At 45.7% G+C, this 21085-nt stretch overlaps 1 protein-coding gene across 1 annotated transcript in view; it reads right to left on the reverse strand.

Moving 5' to 3' along the window:
* fhdc2 (FH2 domain containing 2) overlaps nt 1-21085 on the reverse strand; it is a 126588-nt gene that overhangs the window by 13591 nt on the left and 91912 nt on the right. The window contains exons 4-6 of the mRNA XM_084698625.1: nt 19148-19250; nt 17742-17827; nt 17247-17347 (exon numbers count right to left, since the gene is read on the reverse strand). Coding sequence (XP_084554751.1) covers nt 17247-17347; nt 17742-17827; nt 19148-19250 — 290 coding nt within the window. The remainder of the gene's footprint in view (nt 1-17246; nt 17348-17741; nt 17828-19147; nt 19251-21085) is intronic.

Below are 21085 nucleotides of genomic sequence, written 5' to 3' on the forward strand. Positions count from 1 at the left end.
TGAGCTTTCTCCGCAGGGTGTCCGGGCTCTCCCTTAGATAGGGTGAGAAGCTCGGTCATCCGGGAGGGGCTCAGAGTCGAACCGCTGCTCCTCCGCGTCGAGAGGAGCCAGCTGAAGTGGCTCGGGCATCTGATTAGGATGCCTCCTGGACGCCTCCCTGGTGAGGTGTTCCGGGCACGTCCCACTGGGAAGAGGCCCCGGGGGAGGCCCAGGACACGCTGGAGGGACTATGTCACTCGGCTGGCCTGGGAACGCCTCGGGGTCCCCCAGGAAGAGCTGTTGGAAGTGGCCGGGGAGAGGGAAGTCTGGGCCTCCCTGCTTAGGTCGCTGCCCCCGCGACCCGATCCCCGGACAAGCGGTAGATGATGGATGGATGGTACTACAGCACTTACTTTTCAAAAATAAGCATAATCCTCATTTTGGGGAATATGTTTAGCCAAAAACATTTAATAGTTTTATCATTAAATACATTTGTGTCTTTAAACTTTCCTCACACATAACTACTCTTCTGCTGGTTGTACTACAGCACTTACATTTCAAAAATAGGCACAATCCTTTTTTTTTTTCTTTCGCCAAAAACGTTTAATAGTTTTACAATGAAATACAGTTGTGTCTTTAAACTTTCCTCATACATAACTAATCTTCTGCTGGTTGTACTACAGCACTTACATTTCAAAAAGAAGCATAATCCTAAATTTGGGGAATATTTTTTGCCAAAAACGTTGAATAGTTTTATCATTAAATACCATTGTGTCTTTAAACTTTCCTCACACATAACTACTCTTCTGCTGGTTGTACTACACCACTTACATAAAAAAAAAATAGGCATAATCCTATTTTTGGGGAATATTTTTTGCCAAAAACGTTTAATAGTTGTAGCATTAAATACAGATGTGTCACATATAACTAGTCTTCTGCTGTTTGTACTGAAGCACTCACTTAAAAAAAAAATGCATATGCATAATTTTGGGGAATATTTATTGCTAAAAACATGTAATACTTTAATAATTACAAAGAGTCATGTCTCCAAAAATAATCCACACATGATTAGTCTCGATCAGCGAGGTCTTCTTCAAGCAGATGAAAACATTGCCTTGTAATGAGAAACAAACTATTTAATAGGTGTCAAATAGCAATAGTCCTTGAAGTTTAGTGTTATTTGTCTATGCAGTGTATTTTTGCCCTGATGTGCACACACTGAAAGTTCAAGTATTTTATTGTCAGAGGCACAAAACAACACAGGGTCAGACTGGGCACTTACATTCGTAGGACAAGACAACGAGAAGCAACCTGGCATAACATAACATAACATAACATAACATACACAAGTACACATAACATAGATCATCTATAATAAGATGAAATATCTTTGCAAACTTGAGGAGATTGACGGACGGATGACAGGAGGTGCAGCTGTTGGTGTACAGGGAGAAGAGCAGAGGAGAAAGGACGCAGCCCTGAGGAGATCGGGTGCTGATGGACCGGGAGTCAGAGACTTGTGTTCCCAGCTTAAGCACTGCTTCTTGTCAGACAGGAAGTCTGTGATCCACCTGCAGGTGGAATCAGGCACGTTCAGCTGGGAGAGCTTGTCCTGAAGCAGGGCGGGGATGATGGTATTGAAGGCAAAGCTGAAGTCCACAAACAGGATCCTGGCGTAGGATGCTGGGGAGTCCAGGTGCTGTAGGGTGAAGTGGAGGGCCATATTAACTGCATCGTCCACAGACCTGTTGGCTCTGTAGGCAAACTGCAGGGGATCTAGTAGAGGGTCTGTGATGGATTTAAGGTGTGCCAGTACCAGGCGCTCGAAATACTTCATTACCACAGAGGTTAGGGCGACGGGTCTGTAGTCATTAAGCCCTTGTTGGCCTTGGCTTTTTGGGCACAGGGATGATGGTGGGGGACTTGAGACAGACTGGTACATGGCATGTCTCCAGGGAGGTGTTAAAGATGTAGGTGAACACCGGAGACAGCTGGTCAGCACAGTTCTTGAGGGTGGCTGGAGAGACAGAGTCTGGCCCAGCTGCTTTGCAGGGGTTCTGTCTCTTGAACAGTTTGTTCACTTCTCTCTCCTTAATGGAGAGAGTCGTCACTGTAGAGGGGGGAGGGCGGAGGCCTCACGGGTGGAAAGGGGATTGTTTAGGACTGTCCAATTGTCTTCCAAATCTACAGTAGAACTCATTCAGGTCATTGGCCAGGCGGGAGTCGTTAGTGGAGTGGGGGGCTCTGGGCTTGAAGATGGTAATTTGCCTGAGCCCTCTCCAGACAACACCAGAGTCGTTAGCAGAGAATTGATGTTCTAGTCTCTCTGAGTACAGTCGTTAAGCCTCTCTCCCCACCTTGCTAAACCTGTTCTTAGGACAAGTGAAGTACAAATGCAATGTGCAATGTTGCTGATAGTGCAACTAGTAGTTGAAAGTGGCAGTGTGTAAAGTGACTAGTGAGAAGTGTATCAGTTTCCATATCAATGTCTATTTAGAAGCCTGATGGCCCTTGGAAAGAAACTGTCGTCCAGTCTGCGTGTGTGAGACCAAATGCTTCGGTATCGCCTGCCAGAAGGCAACGGGGTAAAAAGACGAAAGGATGGGTGGTAAGTCTCTTAGAGTCCTGCCAGCTTTTTTGAGGCATTGTGTGTGGTACATGTGCTGTAGGAATGGGAGTTTCCTGCCGATGATGAACTCAGCAGAATGGCTTTGTCAACCAACAGTCGATTTGGAGACATTATTCTACATAATTATTCAATTATTCAGTATTTTTTACAATAAATGTCCCCCCAAATGATACACATACTTTTTGTTTTAAGTTAAGTGATGTAGTACAACCAGCAGGGGGGCTTTTATGTGTGGAGTATTTTTGGATATATGACGCTTTGTAATTATGACATATATTAAACTTTTTTGAAAACATATTCACCAAGATTAAGATTATGCCTATTTTTGAAAAGTAAGTGCTGTATTACAACCAGCAGAAGAGTAATTATGTGTGAGGAAAGTTTAAAGACATAACTGTATTGTTACGCCCTTACAAGTTTTGAAAAGTGTATCTCCCTTACGTCCCACCTTCTTGCTCAAGCTCTACCCTTACAAAAAAGTATATTAAAGTATACTATAAGTCTACTAAAATATGGATAGTACACTTTTAGTTCACTTTTGATATACTTTTAAGAAATATGCTTAGAAAATAGTTCACTTTTGATATACTTTTAAGAAGTATACTTCAAAACAGAAAATGGTATGGATTCCTTCTGGAGTAGGATGTACGTTTTCTATTATTATACAGCAAAAACAGTCAAAGTACTTTTAAAGTACATTACAGGTAAACAAAATGTCGATCCATCTTGTATATTCTAATTATTCATGTCTACGAAAATCTATTATGCATTGCTCATAATCTTTTTTGGTACTGAAGCTTAGACCTTAATTACTGCCAAAACATTTTGATGCCCTTTACTCTTATACTAATTCAGTCAAGACACTCACGTGATTGATTTCACCATTTATTCATACACATGACATATGGTTTCACATTGGCGGAATGGATGTACATGGGGAAGCGCTCCCTGCCTTCACTGCAGCATGCATGACATGAGGCAGGGAGCAACAAGTTAAATCCCCAAAACACAGACACTCCGCCAGTCTATACTATGTGTAGAGCGGAGCGTCGCGCCTCCTGAGCCTCAGGAGGACCACATGACATCCCACTGTTACTAGCAACAAAACTATGTGTGAGACAAATCAGCGGAGCATCCGCTGTTCCCAGGGCATCTGGACGGACATCCCCATGTAGACACTGGATTCTGATGGCGACGTAGCGCATCAGAGGACGTCTGTGGATCACCACGGCTGCATGGAGATCCGAAGAGACATACTACGATTGCAATGTATGAAGCCACCCAACCACAAGATACATGCGGACCACGTTGGTCACCGGAGGTCTCAGACCCGCTCAGCTTGAGCAACCTGCTCAGCTTGAGCGCCTTGCTCGGCTTCTTCTCGAGCGCCTTGCTCGGCTTCTTCTCGAGCGCCTTGCTCGACTTCTTCTCGAGCTCCTGCTCGGCTGCTTCTCGAGCTCCTGCTCGGCTTCTGCTCGGGCGCCTGCTCGGCTTCTGCTCGGGCCCCTGTTCGCTTCTGCTCGAGCGCCCTGTCGGTTTCCTGAGCACCTGCTCAGCTTAAGCGCCTGCTCACTTTCCTGAGCGCCTGCTCACTTTCCTGGGCGCCTGCTCACTTTCCTGAGCGCCTGCTCACTTTCCTGAGCGCCTGCTCAGCTTCCTGGGCGCCTGCTCAGCTTCCTGAGCGCCTGCTCAGTTTCCTGAGCGCCTGCTCAGCCTCCTGAGCGCCTGCTCACTTTCTTGAGCGCCTGCTCACTTTCCTGAGCGCCTGCTCACTTTCCTGAGCGCCTGCTCAGCTTCCTCAGCTTCCTGAGCGCCTGCTCACTTTCCTGAGCGCCTGCTCACTTTCTTGAGCGCCTGCTCACTTTCCTGAGCGCCTGCTCACTTTCCTGAGCGCCTGCACACTTTCCTGAGCGCCTGCAAACTTTCCTGAGCGCCTGCTCAGCTTCCTGAGCTTCCTGAGCGCCTGCTCAGCTTCCTGAGCTTCCTGAGCGCCTGCTCACTTTCCTGAGCGCCTGCTCAGCTTCCTGAGCGCCTGCTCAGTTTCCTGAGCGCCTGCACACTTTCCTGAGCGCCTGCACACTTTCCTGAGCTTCCTGAGCGCCTGCTCACTTTCCTGAGCGCCTGCTCACTTTCCTGAGCTCCTGCTCAGCTGCTTCTCGAGCTCTTGCTCAGCTGCTTCTCGAGCTCCTGCTCGGCTGCTTCTCGAGCTCTTGCTCGGCTGCTTCTCGAGCTCCTGCTCGGCTGCTTCTCGAGCTCCTGCTCGGCTGCTTCTCGAGCTCCTGCTCGGCTGCTTCTCGAGCGCCTGTTCGCTTCTGCTCGAGCGCCTTGTCGGTTTCCTGAGCGCCTGCTCAGCTTGAGCGCCTGCTCACTTTCCTGAGCGCCTGCTCACTTTCCTGAGCGCCTGCTCAGCTACCTGAGCGCCTACTCAGCTTCCTGAGTGCTGCTCACTTTCCTGAGCGCCTGCTCAGCTTCCTGAGCGCCTGCTCACTTTCCTGAGCGCCTGCTCAGCCTCCTGAGCGCCTGCTCACTTTCCTGAGCTCCTGCTCGGCTGCTTATCGAGCGCCTGCTCGGCTGCTTCTCGGGCTCCTGCTCGGCTTCTTCTCGAGCTCCTGCTCGGCTTCTTCTCGGGCGCCTGCTCGGTTTCCTGAGCGCCTGCTCGGCTTCCTGAGCGCCTGCTCGGCTTCCTGAGCGCCTGCTCAGTTTCCTGAGCGCCTGCTCAGCTTCCTGAGCGCCTGCTCAGCCTCCTGAGCGCCTGCTCAGCCTCCTGAGCGCCTGCTCAGTTTCCTGAGCGCCTGCTCAGCCTCCTGAGCGCCTGCTCAGCCTCCTGAGCGCCTGCTCACTTTCCTGAGCGCCTGCTCACTTTCCTGAGCGCCTGCTCACTTTCCTGAGCGCCTGCTCACTTTCCTGAGCGCCTGCTCACTTTCCTGAGCGCCTGCTCACTTTCCTGAGCGCCTGCTCGGCTGCTTCTCGAGCTCCTGCTCGGCTTCTTCTCGGGCGCCTGCTCAGTTTCCTGAGTGCCTGCTCGGCTTCCTGAGCGCCTGCTCAGTATCTGGAGCGCTTGTTCAGCTTGGAGGCCTGCGCCTGCTCGGCATCTTCTTGAGTGCCTGCTCGGTTTCTTTTTGAGCGCATGCTCGGTTTCTTCTTGAGCGCCTGCTCAGCTGCTCGGCCTAGAGTAGATAGTCGCAGAGCGTTATCCAATGCAAGCCTCTTGTGTACCGGCTGCAAGCATCGCCCAATACGGTCCCGGTGTCTGTTCTCAAGCGCTCATGAATTCTGCCCTTCAACAACAGAAGCAGCCGCTCCGATCCGGAAGGAATACGCCGTATACAGCTCCGGGGACAGGCCATAGCACTCGCACAGAACTTAGTGGAGTTGCATGAGCCACGATCCGGTCGTGACCTTGCCGGCTGCGTCACTGGTAAACAGGGGCTCATCAGGTGTCGCCCGGGGCAGTACAGCAGGTACTGGCGCATGAAGGAGAGGGGACAAAAGGTAATTAGTGTGGACCATCACAGTGGGGGTACCTTTACACCGCAAAACCCGAGAAACGCTAACGAGCAGGGTGCCGACTTAGCACGAAGCACCCCTGTCTCAGTGGTCGTTTGTGCAGTAAAGGTGGAGTGTTAGGAAGATGTTTGTCTGCTTTCGGCCCGCTGCTTCCTTGAACCGCTCTTACAAGACGGAGAGACGGGCTCCCCAGAAGGCTGCATGATGAAGGATCCGCACACCGAACGTACAACTGGACACCTGCCACCAAGGCTTTGATGGACACGGTTGCAGCTTGCGGGACTCAAAACGGTGCACCCTGCAAAGGGCACAGCACAGACATGTTTACAGGCAGAGGGCTCAGAGAGAATGCATCATGGTATGTATAAGAATATCAAAGCTACGCAGGGGCTGACTTCTCTTGCCCTTTGACGAGGGCACAGATCGAGGAAGCGTCCCTGCAGGCTACCTGCAGCATGCAGAAACCTATTGGAATCAGTATAGCTGGCTTCATGCGGACCGCCTCACAAGTTTCTCAGTTCATCATTATCGTTACTCATTTTCTGACACATTGATTACATCAGACACACATTCAGCATTGTCATTACACATTGGTATATCTACAGGTGTAACCGGGCCAGGGTATTCTTCTCTGCCTTGAGAAAACGCAGCTCAATGCTCCAATTGAACACATTCCTCTTAGGATGTCACAAGACAACATGCAGATAGGCTACAATATTAGGGGACCGCTACGGCCTGCATAAAGCATTCAAAACAGCATGTCATGGGACTTTATATGCGTCTCTAATAAGTAAGAGACATAACTAGTAGTATATGGAATTGCAGCAGGATTAGCATTGTGTATTCATTCCTTTACAGGACGCATCCTAGTAAACTATTACTGCTATTAACCGACAACGTTTGCCGTCTCCATTGTTAGGCTACTTAAAATGTCACTAGGACAATGTACTCCGGTGCTTCCGCTGTATTCATAATACCGCTGCACGGAATTGAAAGAACGTCATCAAACGCGAGCGAGTAGATTGGATCTGCTCCACGATTCTAACGATCAAATTAAACGGCGCGAATACAGCAAGCACTTCTGTTCGGCTCGGTCAAGCAGTGACAAACAGGGCGGCTTAGTAACAGTAACACTACTAATGGCTAGCAGCTACCTAGTAAACTCTGGCTGCTTCTTCGAATGCGGGCTTGTGCAGCAAAGCATTAATGCCCATATTATTGTAAACTGAGAAACGTGCACATTGCATTGTCCTTGCACGATATGTCCAACCCTACACCCCACACTCGATCAGATGCCTGTCCAACAGGTCTGTGCACCGAGAAACCTGAACGTGATTCACGATGGTACCTGCAAACAAATGTCGCTCCTCGGATATGCCAGATATGCCGCGAGTGCTCGTGGTCTGCTCCTGAACGCGAGCCCCCTTTTGGACAGCACAACAGCAGCATGGGAAACGGATCCGCCCTTACCTATATGTATCTGATATATGATCATGTAGCCTGTCATTTGTGTCATTTCATTTGTGACATTTTATGCATTCACATGGTCATGTTGCATAGATGCGCGACTTCTAAATATTTCCAACGCTCCCACCCATAGACATTGGATATATGTCATATCCTATGTAGACATAGGATATATGTCTATGCTCCCACCACCAGAGTGAGTTATTTTTCCGAAACGGAAGCTCACTCCCCCGCAGAATCCCACTCCCCCACGCATGAACGCGCACTGCCGTCTTACTGTATTGCTAGTTGTAGTTTGACGAACCAAGGCGTTTTTACAAGCCTAAATTCCCTCGTCTTAGACTTTAAGGAAACTGTCAGTAGGATATTTAACGCATGGGTCTTATGGAGCGCATGGTGACGCCAATGGAGTCCCGAGCCAATAAATGAAATATGCATTGTTATATCTAACTATTTATGAATTTAAAATATAATTATTTATCTATTTATTCTTGTTTTTATATTGAACTATTTATTAATAAAAATATACTTATTTATCCATTTATTCTTGTTCTTCAGTTTTAAATATGTGAATAACAACTAAAACTTGAATTGATGGGATGTGCAGCTTTTTTCAGGTAAACAGAACAGAACACAGTTAAAGGAGGAGACTGTAGGGGACTCTTTGCAATTGAATTATGTATGCAGTACAAACATTTATTCTTCTCTTCTGTTGAAGTAGCTCATTATGGCTGCCCTAATGTCTGCCCCTTCCAGCTCACCATGCTCAGGCAATGCCTGACCTGGATGCTGAATGTTGAACTGCCTGTCGTGCTCCTCAATGAAATTGTCACCATGCTCTTCACAAATATTATGAAGTACACAGCAGGCCAAAACAGGCCTTTCCCATCCATAACTCTTTGTAAGACGATCGAGTGCCACCCTTTCCTGTTAAAGTAGTCCCGGGAATACTCCTCAGGTGCAATGATAGGGATGTCGAATTGTTGGCTCCTTGGGAAGAGTGTTAGCCTTCCCTATACAGCCTGGAACACAGCATCTACACTACCTCGGACTGGGCGAGAACAGCAGTGAGTGGGCTGGTCTGGATGTACATTTTTGGGCGTGACTAAGATACAGACCAGAGCCAAAAAAGGCGGGCCAACGGACTGATGTCAGTCTGGTGGCTTTGTTGAAAAGCTACCATTTTACAGCCAATATTGTTCATTTTGAGATTTGCATAGGAAAGCGGTGTCAATGGACTGTATGTTCATTTTCCCCACCGACATGGGTGTCAGCGGCATTTTGAGAGTGGGGGGGACACATTTTGCCGGGGGGTTTGGGGGAATTTTTTTAAGATGTCGATGCAATTTCCCGCATTCTGGTGCATTTACCACAACTATTCCATAGCTGTTATAGCAATGGGACATCAACTACCTGTCACTTTTAAGCACTCACCTCAGCAACATAGCTTTCTCCACTGCCCCTGCATGCTGCCTCTGACTCACTCTCAATCTCAAACACCTAGGCTATATCAGGAGTCATGGAGATACATTGACCATTCTTTCATATTGATCATTGAAATAAGCTTAATGTAGATTGTTCATATGAAGATTTCTGAGATGTGAATCATGTTATTAGCATATCAAATTCATAATTGGTATAGGTTTAGAAGCCTAATAATTATGTAGGCTACATAGAGAATTAGCATCTCCCTAAAGCATGACTGGACAGTTCAAAAATGGTCAATTGTGTGTTCAAACCTGTAGTCTTTTCCACAGATCACATCCTTAGGATGTAAGCTTTCATAAAATAAATTTTAGGTTTAGGTGGTTGAATCAGTTTCCCTAAATGGCACAGCCCAAAAAAGTATCAGCCATATACTCCATTTACCAATACCAAATGTATTATGCATAGAAAAACTAGCATGTTGGCATAGGTTTACTCCAGATTAGCAAACGATTGTTATGGCAATAAAAAAAAACACGTTGTGCCAAAAGCACAACATATTTCAGACCCAGATTAAGAAATTAACAAATGCTTTTCCACTTGTAATGGTTAAATAAAGTATGGTATTGCCTAGTACTAGATGTAGGTAAAAAGCTTGCTTATCTAGCTAGCTATCATAATGCTATTATAGTCAGAGAATGTCTCATAAGGGTGCTTTGGCCACTGAAGGGAACACTTAGGAAACTCTGACTTCCTTTCCTCTTCCTCGAAAAAAACCTTCTTGTGTCCATCTCATACACTGTGGGGCCCGCATTCGAATGATCACATATGTGCAACGCTACTCCCTAATGGGTTAAAGTGTAAAAAAATATAATGGAGATAGAACTAATTTCGAAACCTTTTTTTTTTTACTTTACTAAGTGTCAACAATAAGATGATGTGGTTTGTACAATCAATTAACACTGCTTTTGTAATTTTTTGTTGGATGGACCACATTTTTACCAAAAAAAGTCATTCGGTTTAACCATAAATATTTTTGAAATGATTAATTTGCAGATAATTATTCATGAACAAACCTGATTTTACATTGATGTTGAGATAGTATATAGTGTGTAACACGGAATAAATGATACATTTTCACTGATTTCGTAAATGTAGTAATTTTATTGGACTACTCCAACATATTCAAGTAAAACATTGTACAGGGAGAGGAGAAAAGGGGAACTGTAGCAAAAAGCCTAATCTGCTTTAAATTTGTATTATTGTAGTTCCTTTAGTTATTAAAAACAATATTATTCAATTTAAATATGTACAATATTGGTTTTACTGAATGACCATGACCGGTTATACCGAATGACTATATCTGCTGCCCTTGACATTATGAATATTTAAGACCGTAAACAGACACAAATAGCTTTGAAGGCACATTTTATTGTTAATATAATAGGCTATCAATGTAAAAAGTACTTCCAACATTAAAACATTTCATTGTTATTGGAACAAACATTATATACAACTCGTATTGGAAAAAGTGCTACAACGATGAGCTACTGTGCATTCATGAAAGCCATCCAGTTTCTGGAGCATAATTTTGAAGACCCTGAATTTAGGGGTTCTGGCTCACTAATTGTTGCATGCAGGTCTTCTTTAAAGTAGAAGATTTTGTCAGGTTTGGCTGGCCAGATAAAGGCATTTCTCTTCCCTGACTGCTGCATGCAATTGACCTCAAGATCATCTTCAATCACCTTGAGGGCATTTTTGAAATCAACTTTCTGAGGGCTATAACACATGCACGGGGGGGGGGGGGGGGTTCTGCTGCAAAAGTAGGAAACTTCACAATGATGTATTTTTCCAGCTTCTCTGGAGGTTATTTGGTGCAATTTCATTGTACCTTTAACGGCGGGGAGATGAAAGGGTAATGCCTCACCGATTTACCACTGTCCTCAATCCAGAAGAATTTTACCTTTGAGTCACTGGCATTGAGAACACTGAAGAGCTCTTTTGGTGTCTGGGTGTCTTGCCCACGGTGCACATGAGCATCGGCACATCGCTTCCCAGCCCCACCAACACCATCTGGGGCCCCCTTGCCATGAACCTTTTCAGAAAAGTTCCATGTCACTTGAGTGAACCCCTTAAGGAACGGGATTGTGCTGGTGAGGTAGAAGTTTTACTTGTTCCATAACATGTAGTTTAGCAATGGTAGTTTTTAGCACTCTTATATTATTTAAAACCAAGTCTCCAAGTGGGCCCATACTGCTCTCTCATCGTGTCGGAGGGAATCGGAGAGAGTGGCATAGGCCTGGCTTCCATGCGCTGTGTATACCACACTGGTAGTGATGGTGGCCTGCTGCCTACTACCGCAAAAGTGGAAAGCCAGCACCTCTGTGTTCAGCTTGCAGTTGGAATTTTCAGAAAAGTCTATGTGAATAGCCACTTCATCCTCCATTAAACTTTCATTCGGTGCTCTACATCAGCGGTCCCCAACCTTTTTTGCGCCACGGACCGGTTTAATGTTGCAATATTTTCACGGACCGGCCTTTAAGGCGTGGCGCATAAATACATAAAATAAAATGATACGACCGGCATACAAACGGTGGCATTTTCTAAATACAATAATAAACGTGAATCCACTGTGTATTCTTATGCAACTTTATTAGCAGCGGCCTCGTAACATCGTGCCAACAACATAACATGAATCCTCTCTGCCCTTATTATGTCCATGTCTCTGCGGCTCTGCCCCGCTCTGCCCCAAACACTCTCTGGTCGCTTTTTAACATTTAAACATGCCTTCAAAATAAGACGCAACACAAAAACAAATATTTAAAGTGCTTTTTTTTAAAAAATAAAACTGAAATAATGTAATTATTTATTCTTTCTCTGCGGACCGGTACCAAATGACCCGGGGGTTGGGGACCGCTGCTCTACATGACTTAACCTGGTGTATCCAGTTAAACTGGTGCCTAGCGAGTTTATCCAATGTGACATTGAACCACGTTTTAAGATCTTGCAGTGAGCACGTCTCTGTCACTTTTACAAAGTGTGTGAATGTTTTTCCATCCACAGCCACAGATTCCTTCTTCCACTGCTCACAGGTCAGGATCACTTCCTCTGCCTCAGGTGTTTCAACTTCATAATAACAGCAGTGGGGACATATTCTGTACATACAATTTTTGTTCTTGAGGTCACACACTATTCCAGACAGGAGCTCTGAAATGCTTGATGTTTTGAGTATCTTCTTCTGATTCATTTGTTTACCCAATAACATCTCCCCTTTTAAAAGTTTCTTACCTGTCAAGCCCAGCGATTAACTTGTATACAAGCCTAGGCATGAAAATAAAACTTAGGTTATATGTTCAATCCCAACCAGGGCTTTAACTAGCTCTATAAACACATTTGCATAAGCATAACAACTTTTTTTTTCTTCTTTGTAACCTGTGTAATGTAGTGTGTTAAAGTTCACAGTTCACAGGTTGAGTCTGTCTGGGGGTTTGGCGAGCCTGCCACTCCTTGTGTAGCTCACTGGTCGCACCGAAGTCTCTGCGGGATTCACATGTGCCTGAACAGCAGCCTGAGTGGGTTGAAGGGTTGAAAGGCTCAGTGGCGTGCTATTGGGCACTGGTGTGTCTTCTTGAACGGGTGCACTATCCCTGCTGGACGTGTTGTTGGGCGCCATGCTTTCGGGTCGAACAGCCGAACTGTGGGCCACAGTCGAACTGTGGGCCACAGTCGAACTGTGGGCCACAGTCGAACTGTGGGCCACAGTCGAACTGTGGGCCACAGTCGAACTGTGGGCCACAGTCGAACTGTGGGCCACAGTCGAACTGTGGGCCACAGTCGAACTGTGGGCCACAGTCGAACTGTGGGCCACAGTCGAACTGTGGGCCACAGTCGAACTGTGGGCCACAGTCGAACTGTGGGCCACAGTCGAACTGTGGGCCACAGTCGAACTGTGGGCCACAGTCGAACTGTGGGCCACAGTCGAACTGTGGGCCACAGTCGAACTGTGGGCCACAGTCGAACTGTGGGCCACAGTCGAACTGTGGGCCACAGTCGAACTGTGGGCCACAGTCGAACTGTGGGCCACAGTCGAACTGTGGGCCACAGTCTGTGATTACACGATCAGGTTGACCATATCTGGCGAATTGGGCCTTGCACCTTTTGATGGTCGTTTCTGCGGATAGGTCAGGAAGGTGTTCTATTTCCAAAAAGTCTGAGAAATGGTCCACGATAAGCAAGAAATCCTTCCCTGCATAGTTAAACAAGTCCATGCTTACGATTTGCCAAGGCCGCTTGAGAAGTGGGTGTGACATCATTGTCTCTCTTTGCTGGTCGTGAGAAAACTCATTGCATGTAGCACATTGGCCCACAAAGTCCTTGATTTCACCTTGCATGTTGGGCCAGAATAGTGTCTGCCAAGCCTGTCTGTAGCAGGCCTCTGCGCCTATATGGCTCCACTGAATACGGCGCAGCATTTCTGAACGCATCTTCTTGGGAATGATGACCCTGTCACTTTTGAAAAGTACCCCATTTTGCACGCCAATTTCATCCCTGAAGGTCCAGTACTCTCTGATAGCGACAGCCGTTTCCCCTCTCTGGTCTGGCCAGCCCTCCAGAACTGCTGAAGTCAGAAGCTGAAGGTGCTCATCTGTCTCTGTGTATTGTTTGATTTTGGCCAAGCGCTGGCTTGTAACATTTAAGTATTCAGCCTGGTCTATCAGTTCAGCGTGCCGAGCATACTGACTGCCGTATGTAAATCTGGTCTGAGCTGTGTAGGGGCTTCGTGGCTCTGCTCAGTGTGTCACTTAGATACATCTCAGGGCCTGGTTTGTATACCACATTCAGGCAGTAGCCCTGAAGAGTGTGCAGCATGCTTTGGAGTCGCTTTGGAGCACTGAGGAGGGGCTTGTTAAAGATAGCAATGAGTGGTTTGTGGTCTGTTTCTGCAGTCACATCACCTCTGCCATAGAGGTAATAATGAAATCGTTGACAGGCAAACACTACGCTCAGGCACTCCTTCTCGATTTGAGCGTAGTTGCGCTCTGCCGGCGTAAGTGCCCGAGAGGCGAATGCCACTGGTTGTCCATCTTGCAAGAGACAGCATCCCAAACCGCTTTGGCTCGCATCACTCTGCACTGTGACTGGCTTGTTGACATTTTAATATTTCAAAACTGGTGCTGCCGACACTAAGCGCTTAATTTCAGCCACTGCCGCATCATGTTTTGGAAGCCAGTGCCACGGTACTTCCTTGTCCATGAGACGACACAATGGTTCGCACACCTCAGAAAGGTATGTGATAAACCCTATGAACCTCTGCACTCCTTTGACGTCACCTGGTGCTGGCATGTCCTGAACTGCCCTCACTTTCTCGGGGTCTGGCCTGAGGCCCTCTGCTGAAAGCACGTGGCCATGAAAGCGCCCCTCTTGAACTTTAAATTGCAGCTTCTTTAGACTAAGCTTCAGACTGACTTCCTTGCAGCGCTCCATGAGTGCAAGGAGTTTTGTGTCGTGGTCCCTGTTGGCCTCGTCGTTCGAGTCACCACAGCCAACAATCAATATGTCGTCTGCAATCGGCTCCACCCCATCTAGGCCAGCCAGTAGCTCATGTTGTTTTCTCTGATAGACTTCTGGTGAGACTGAGATGCCAAAAGGAAGTTTAAGCCAGCGCTTCCGGCCCCACGGAGTCCAGAATGTGAGTAAGCTGCTCTCCCTGTCAAGCTTGCATTGAAGGAAGGCCTCACGTGCGTCCACCAGTGAGAATATGCGAGCCTTGGGCAGTTTGTAGAGTACATCATCCAGTGTAGGCATGATGTAGTGAGATCTCTTGAGCGCTTTGTTTAGTGGCCTTGGGTCAATACAGATTCTAATCTTATCAGGCTTCTTAACAATCACCATATTACTAATCCAATCAGTAGGCTCTATTGCTGAGGTTAGGTGGCCCTCTCTTTCATGTCTATCCAATTCTGCTTTCACAGCTGCTTTGAGGGCTATTGGGACATTGCTTGGTGGGCACTGGACAGGTGTGATGGTCTCATCCAAGTCAACCTCGCCTGGGAGTGACTGAATGAGTTCGGTAAAAACTTCATTATATCTGCTGATAAGCTGTTGCCTAGTTAGAGACCCTGGAGGCATGCAATCAACTTTGTGCAGCTCCTCCGGTATAGTGAAGTGCATCAGACCCAGGGATTCACACGTTGAGCCAGACAAAAGGGGGTATTGGTTTGTATCCACAATCTCAAAGTCTAACGGGTAAGTACGTCCCTTTATTGTGCAGTGTGTTCTGAACAGTCCGAGTGAAGTCATGGCCTCAAGTGAGTATAGCTTCAGTCTGGTGTGGCTTGGTGTCATTTTCCCTTTTGGTGCCACCCTCATCTTTACTTTAAGGCTCATAACATTGCGTTGGCACCCGAGTCCAACTGGCACGTTTGCCTGACACCATTCATTTTTAGGTTCACAAACCACTTCTTTCCTTCTGTCCTGTCTGTTGAAATCGCTGAGGTCATATACAAGTACGCCTCTGCCTCCTCATCATCCTGTACTGTTTCTGCAACAGTGTCCTCGGCATTCAAGCGACACTGTCCCGACTTTTTTTAGACAGACGCTAGCAAAGTGATTGGGCGTTCCACAGAAGCGACATGTCCGACCAGATGCAGGGCATGCATCCTTCCCTGGTTTGTGCTGGTGTCCGCAATACTTGCAGTTTCTTTCACCCTCTCTAGCTCGCGGTTTGGTGAACTTGTTTCCATTTCGCATAGGCTGTCTAGAGTCAGTTGCGTGAATTGTATCGTCAGATTTATGGGCCAGAGCCTTCATGCGCACATCTGTGAGTTCAGCAGCACGACACATATCAACAACTGAGGCAAGCGTGAGGTCTTTCTCTCTTAACAGGCGGCGGCGTGTGCCTTCATCTGCTATTCCGAGGACAAGCCTGTCCCTTATGAGTTCTTCCTTTAGCTCCCCATAATTGCAAGTATAAAAGTTTTCTTGAAATACTTCCCTAACGCATCCAGTATGCTCGGCACGTCCTTCTGCTGGTCTACAGTCAAATGCAGATTGTGCTTGTAAATATGCTTACATTCACTGCCCATGACCCTTCTCAGTGTCGCTGCCTGTACCTCTTTATCTTTCATTCCGGACGCCAATATGTAATCCTGGAAATCTTCCTTGAACGTATCCCAGTTGGCTGCTATGTCGCCGGAGAGTTTCATCTCTGCTGGTGGTGGAATCGTGTTCGCTATGGTCGTCATCTTTGGGTTAGCGCTAGCACGTTTCGTCCGTTTTCTAGCCACCTTGAATCCAGCCCATAAAAACTTTGATACTCTCGTCAGTAGTCATTAACTATCCTAGTTCACTTCTGACACCATGTTTGTATGTACAATAAAGCACTCGGAGTCGTAGTATGCACTACAGTATGGAGTTTACTGAACTGTATGACTGAACGTATATAGTCGTGTCACTGCATTGCACGAGTCTGGTTCCGGTCCAAAAGTATTGCATACACAAGCCACCGCTAGGTGGCAGTTAACCCAATAACATAACTGTTAGCACAATATCATACTGTCCTTATAGCTTGCGGTTGCAATGAGCATACGGTCGGAACAGCCCCTCTTTCCAGGTTCAGCTTCCTAGCAAATCCTGCTTGCAATTGTCCAAGGTTGTCAAAACTGCCTTGGGTGAAATGTTCAGAGCAAATGAATGATTGAGTGTCGAACTTCGCCGGGATCTTCTCATAAGACAACAGCAGCCATGCCTGTTGAATGTTTGGCTCCTTGGGAAGACTGTGAGTGTTAGCCTTCCCTGTACAGCCTGGAACACAGCATTTACGACCGTTGTCCATTTTCAATATCCTTGTTATAATTCAAAACGTTCTTCTTTGTAATTCCTTATAAGTAGCTTACACAGAGCAGCGCGCAGCTAAACTAGTATTGGAGATAGACGCTACCTCGGGCTGGTCTGGATGTAAATTCGGGGGCGTGACAAAGATACAGACCAGAGCCAAAAAGGGTGGTCCCCGGTCCTGTGCAGACATCAATGTACTTTGTAGCCATTACGCTACAAGATGTGTTAAAATCTAAAGCGCATGTGTGGAACGCATCCTCCAAGTCGACTCCAGAAAGTAGTATAAACAGAACTACTATTTGTCTGTGATGTTGGCAGCTATCCGTGTACGCTTTGGAGTATATTTGGGTCTTAAGCCATAAATGGGACAGGGCAGTGGGCGGGGCCCAACCTGATGTCATACCTCTGGCCGCCTCCCTCAAACATCTGGCTGCCACACACAGGGAGGTCACGGCAGGGTCAAACTCGAGCTGCAAGATCATAGCGTCCAGACGTAGACGAAAACTGGAGACAGTAAAGCCCAGGAGATGGGAGGATGAGTAAAAAAAGGGAGAGGAAGGTGAAGATGTTAGCCTGATCAGTCATCTGACATATAACAATGTCAAGAATATGTCTTTGGTGTGTTTGTGTGGAAAATAAAATGCTAATTCACTACAGACAATAAAAAATCCTCTCCATGGTTGATGCCCAGTGATGGATTAGCCAAACCACTGGGGGTGCCAAATACATCAAAACACAAATTACAGGGATAATTCATTCCATGATTCCAGTGTAAGTGAATATCAAGCAGGATGAGTAACTATGGGGGTAATTGAGAGAGGTCATAAGAAATTAGGACCTCCGCTAGCAAAACACTATAGAGATCCTTCTGTGAATGCACATAAGAGATATAGTGTACCTTGGGACCTCCACTAGCAGCAGCATGAAGAGGTCTGGTTCTCCTAACCTGCCTTGCTGTCCTTGGAAGTGCCTCAGACGAGACTCCTGGAATAGAAGAAGAGGGAGAGGACTTCTATAAACATTAGTTGACAGTTCAAGATTAAAAAAAAGTTTATTCTGCTAGGACCCACAACTTAAACTCACATTCAAGGTTTACTTTTCTGGGCAATACAAGCCTTGTTTCGTCTAACATATGACACGTTCCAATGAAAAGGGGCTCTTGTCAGCATATATATTGTCTGCTAGAATATTTTCTGTTTTTACAGTTTTCATTTACTTGCATATTACAAAGGTTAAAGTTTTGAGGAAGCCACTCAATATAATAAACAACATGTTTAGGATCACTAAATACTCATAATTTGTTCTTGTATGGTGCAGATGGTTTTTCCCTAGGCTACTTATGCTAGCGCGGTGGTACTAGCTGCATTGTTTCGTATGTAGGCTGTCTTTGTCTGTACAAAGTAAGATCCCATTCCTCCTCCTAATCAAGTAGTGAATTGGCAGATTTGGTCTTGAGTTAAGTACCCTTAAATATAATGTTTCACATGTAGTTGTGTCAACTTTCAAGCATGCATTGTGTATTGAGCGTACATTTTTGTCATACGTTCATTTTAGCCTACATCCACGGACTAAATAAAATAGGCAAATCTCGGGCATTGCATTGTGCACAGGGGGAATTTTTCTTTGTTTTACCTGGTAAACTGTGAAGAAATCTTTCAGGCAGTTTTCAGAAGATGCGATTTGCACCTACAAGTTAAGACATAACTAGAACCATAACTCGGGCCAGGTACAGTACAATGTAGTCAGTAAAAAAATACTGGGTGTTAAAACACACATCTAGGATAAGTCAAGAAAGCAGGATCCTTCAATTTGATTGAGTGTGAATATTGTTTTCTTTTCTTCACTGCAGTTAAATAACCCTCGCTGAACTCTTCTAATGATTAATACACTAATATTAATACACTCATTCAGATATACGTATGTTCTTAAACTCTTTTCAGATTTCAATGTATGACACATCATTTGAAAGCTTACAATCTGCACTTTCACAATCTGTAAAAACTGAGAAATTAGTTGGCTGACAACCATCCCTTTTCACCAGAATGTGTCACATATTATAACATATTCCTAATTGAAAAAAGGTTTCTGGGGTTTTAGCAACACAAATGAAATCTAGTATAAAGGTCTTCTTTGATGGAGAATCTAAATAAATAAAAATCATTAGTCTAGAAAAGTCACCATAAAGCTAAAACTATGGTGCTGTTTCCAGATAGAATAGTGCATGTACTATGGTGTGATGATGGATACCAGTTCTTGAAGTTCAGCAATGTGAACTTGGCTCAATTTTCTATTTTCCTTTCGTACCTCCTCGCTGTCAGGAAGGAGCTTACACAGCTCAATGAGTTTCTCTGCTCCATAGCGCTCGCCGTCTCCCCGTCTGATGTCCTCCACTATCTCCTTGGCAGGCCTGTAATCCCACCCAACAGGTCATCACTTACCTTCAGAACTCTTGTTCATTATTGCTAGTATGTGTAAGGCTGGGTGTCACCCTTCCCCCACCACTCGTATGCTAAAATCTGGAGTTGCTGGACGTAGTCTACTTGATGGGTATCACACCTCATTGTGTAATTTACTGTTGCATAGTCATATGTTGATAAGCAAGGGTCAATGTGTGGTCTGATGTTCTACAGATAATAGTTGGGTATAAAGGGAACTGTGAACAGGGCCGGATTATAATATGGGCAACCGGGGCAGTTGCCCATATTATGCCACCAGGGAGCCCTCAACGACATGTTGTGTAATTGAAATAACTTAAAATGAGCAAATCAACTGTCCAATGTTTACACACTCACTGTTTAGGCGTGACAAATTGACCAATAGGGGTTATGCGCAAAATTTTTCCGGGTTCTACAAAACAGATGTAACTACTTCCGGATGGCCGCTATTGAGGTAAACCCAAGCCCTCGCCTCTCGGCTTGTGGCAACAGCCCCGGTGGATGTAGGTGGTATTGCATTTCCGATTTTCTACCCGACTTGTCCAGTCGTTTTTATTCTATTAACTCCAGTCAACATATCTAAAACTATCTCCCCCAATATTTTTTGTTCGATTCTCGAACCTGGCTCATACTACTAGCTTTTTCATAGAAATTGTTTTCCTGATTTTTGCTAAGTTTGAAACCAATCCGAAATGGGTAAACTAGCATCCCATTTATTTGCTTACGTCAAGAAAAGTTGCCTGGAAACGTGTTCGCGGATACGAACAGGGGACGAGCACAAAAGGGAACATAAGCAAATCGCTGATTTACCTGAGCTGAATCAGAACAAGGAGAAAGGGCTTGATCTAAATGTGCTTGCCTTTATTGTAGCACTTTTTACAAATGGTTACACACATACATGACGGTTGTTTATAGAGTTTATGTCCCTTATTTTAAAGCAGATTTAAACATTTCGTAATGAACGCTATTATGCTCATGGCATGACAAACGTAATTATAGCATAATATAATTAGTTGTAATATCGTGGCATGTTACGGCGTCATTATTGATTGTTGACATGTTATTCTGGAGCAAAGACGAATATGAATAAATCATGTCTGATAGCCACAATATGGTTGTTATATTGTTATTTGTCAACACTAACGATGGCATTAACAATAAGCTAGTCATAGTAAACAACACTCATCATCATTATAATGGTAACATAGGTTGCTATAGGCTTAATTTAGCTTGCTTTGCAAAGCTAGAACAATGACGGAGCCAGATATATAAGTTTACAGTTTATTTAGGCTATCCGACACAATACAGCAGTCAAACTATAAACACGAAGCAAAAAGAACAACGTATAGGCCCTGCACGTATAATACTACGGTACTAATAGTATTGATCTTTGTAACGTTCACATGTATCTGCTTCTTGATCGGACTTGTTGTACCACATTCTGACAGTTTTCTGCTATGCCTTAGCTCCAGCCCACAAGCTCGCGACTGTTTGTCGCAAAGTATGACGTATACAGCTTGCAAGAGTTTCGGAGCTAGGAAAAAGCTTCGGCGCAAGACCGCACGAGTCGTCTGGAAAGATGGCGCGGTCCGTTAGGAGCTCTCGCTTGCCTCACTGCGCCACTGAGCACTTTTCATAGAAATGAACGGGGACGCCATCTTGGAAGACAGAAGTAGCTGTCTCTAGTTATATTAACTCTATGCATCATACACCTCTTGGCCAACATTGCTCCCGACATGGAAAAGCGCCAGCTAGAGGACGCCGTCGACATTGTCCACCGGGTTGGTCGAAAGGAGGGCGATAAGAA

Source organism: Hypomesus nipponensis, chromosome 1 (genome assembly GCF_054491055.1).
Source record: "Hypomesus nipponensis isolate SF chromosome 1, ASM5449105v1, whole genome shotgun sequence".
Taxonomy (NCBI): domain Eukaryota; kingdom Metazoa; phylum Chordata; class Actinopteri; order Osmeriformes; family Osmeridae; genus Hypomesus; species Hypomesus nipponensis.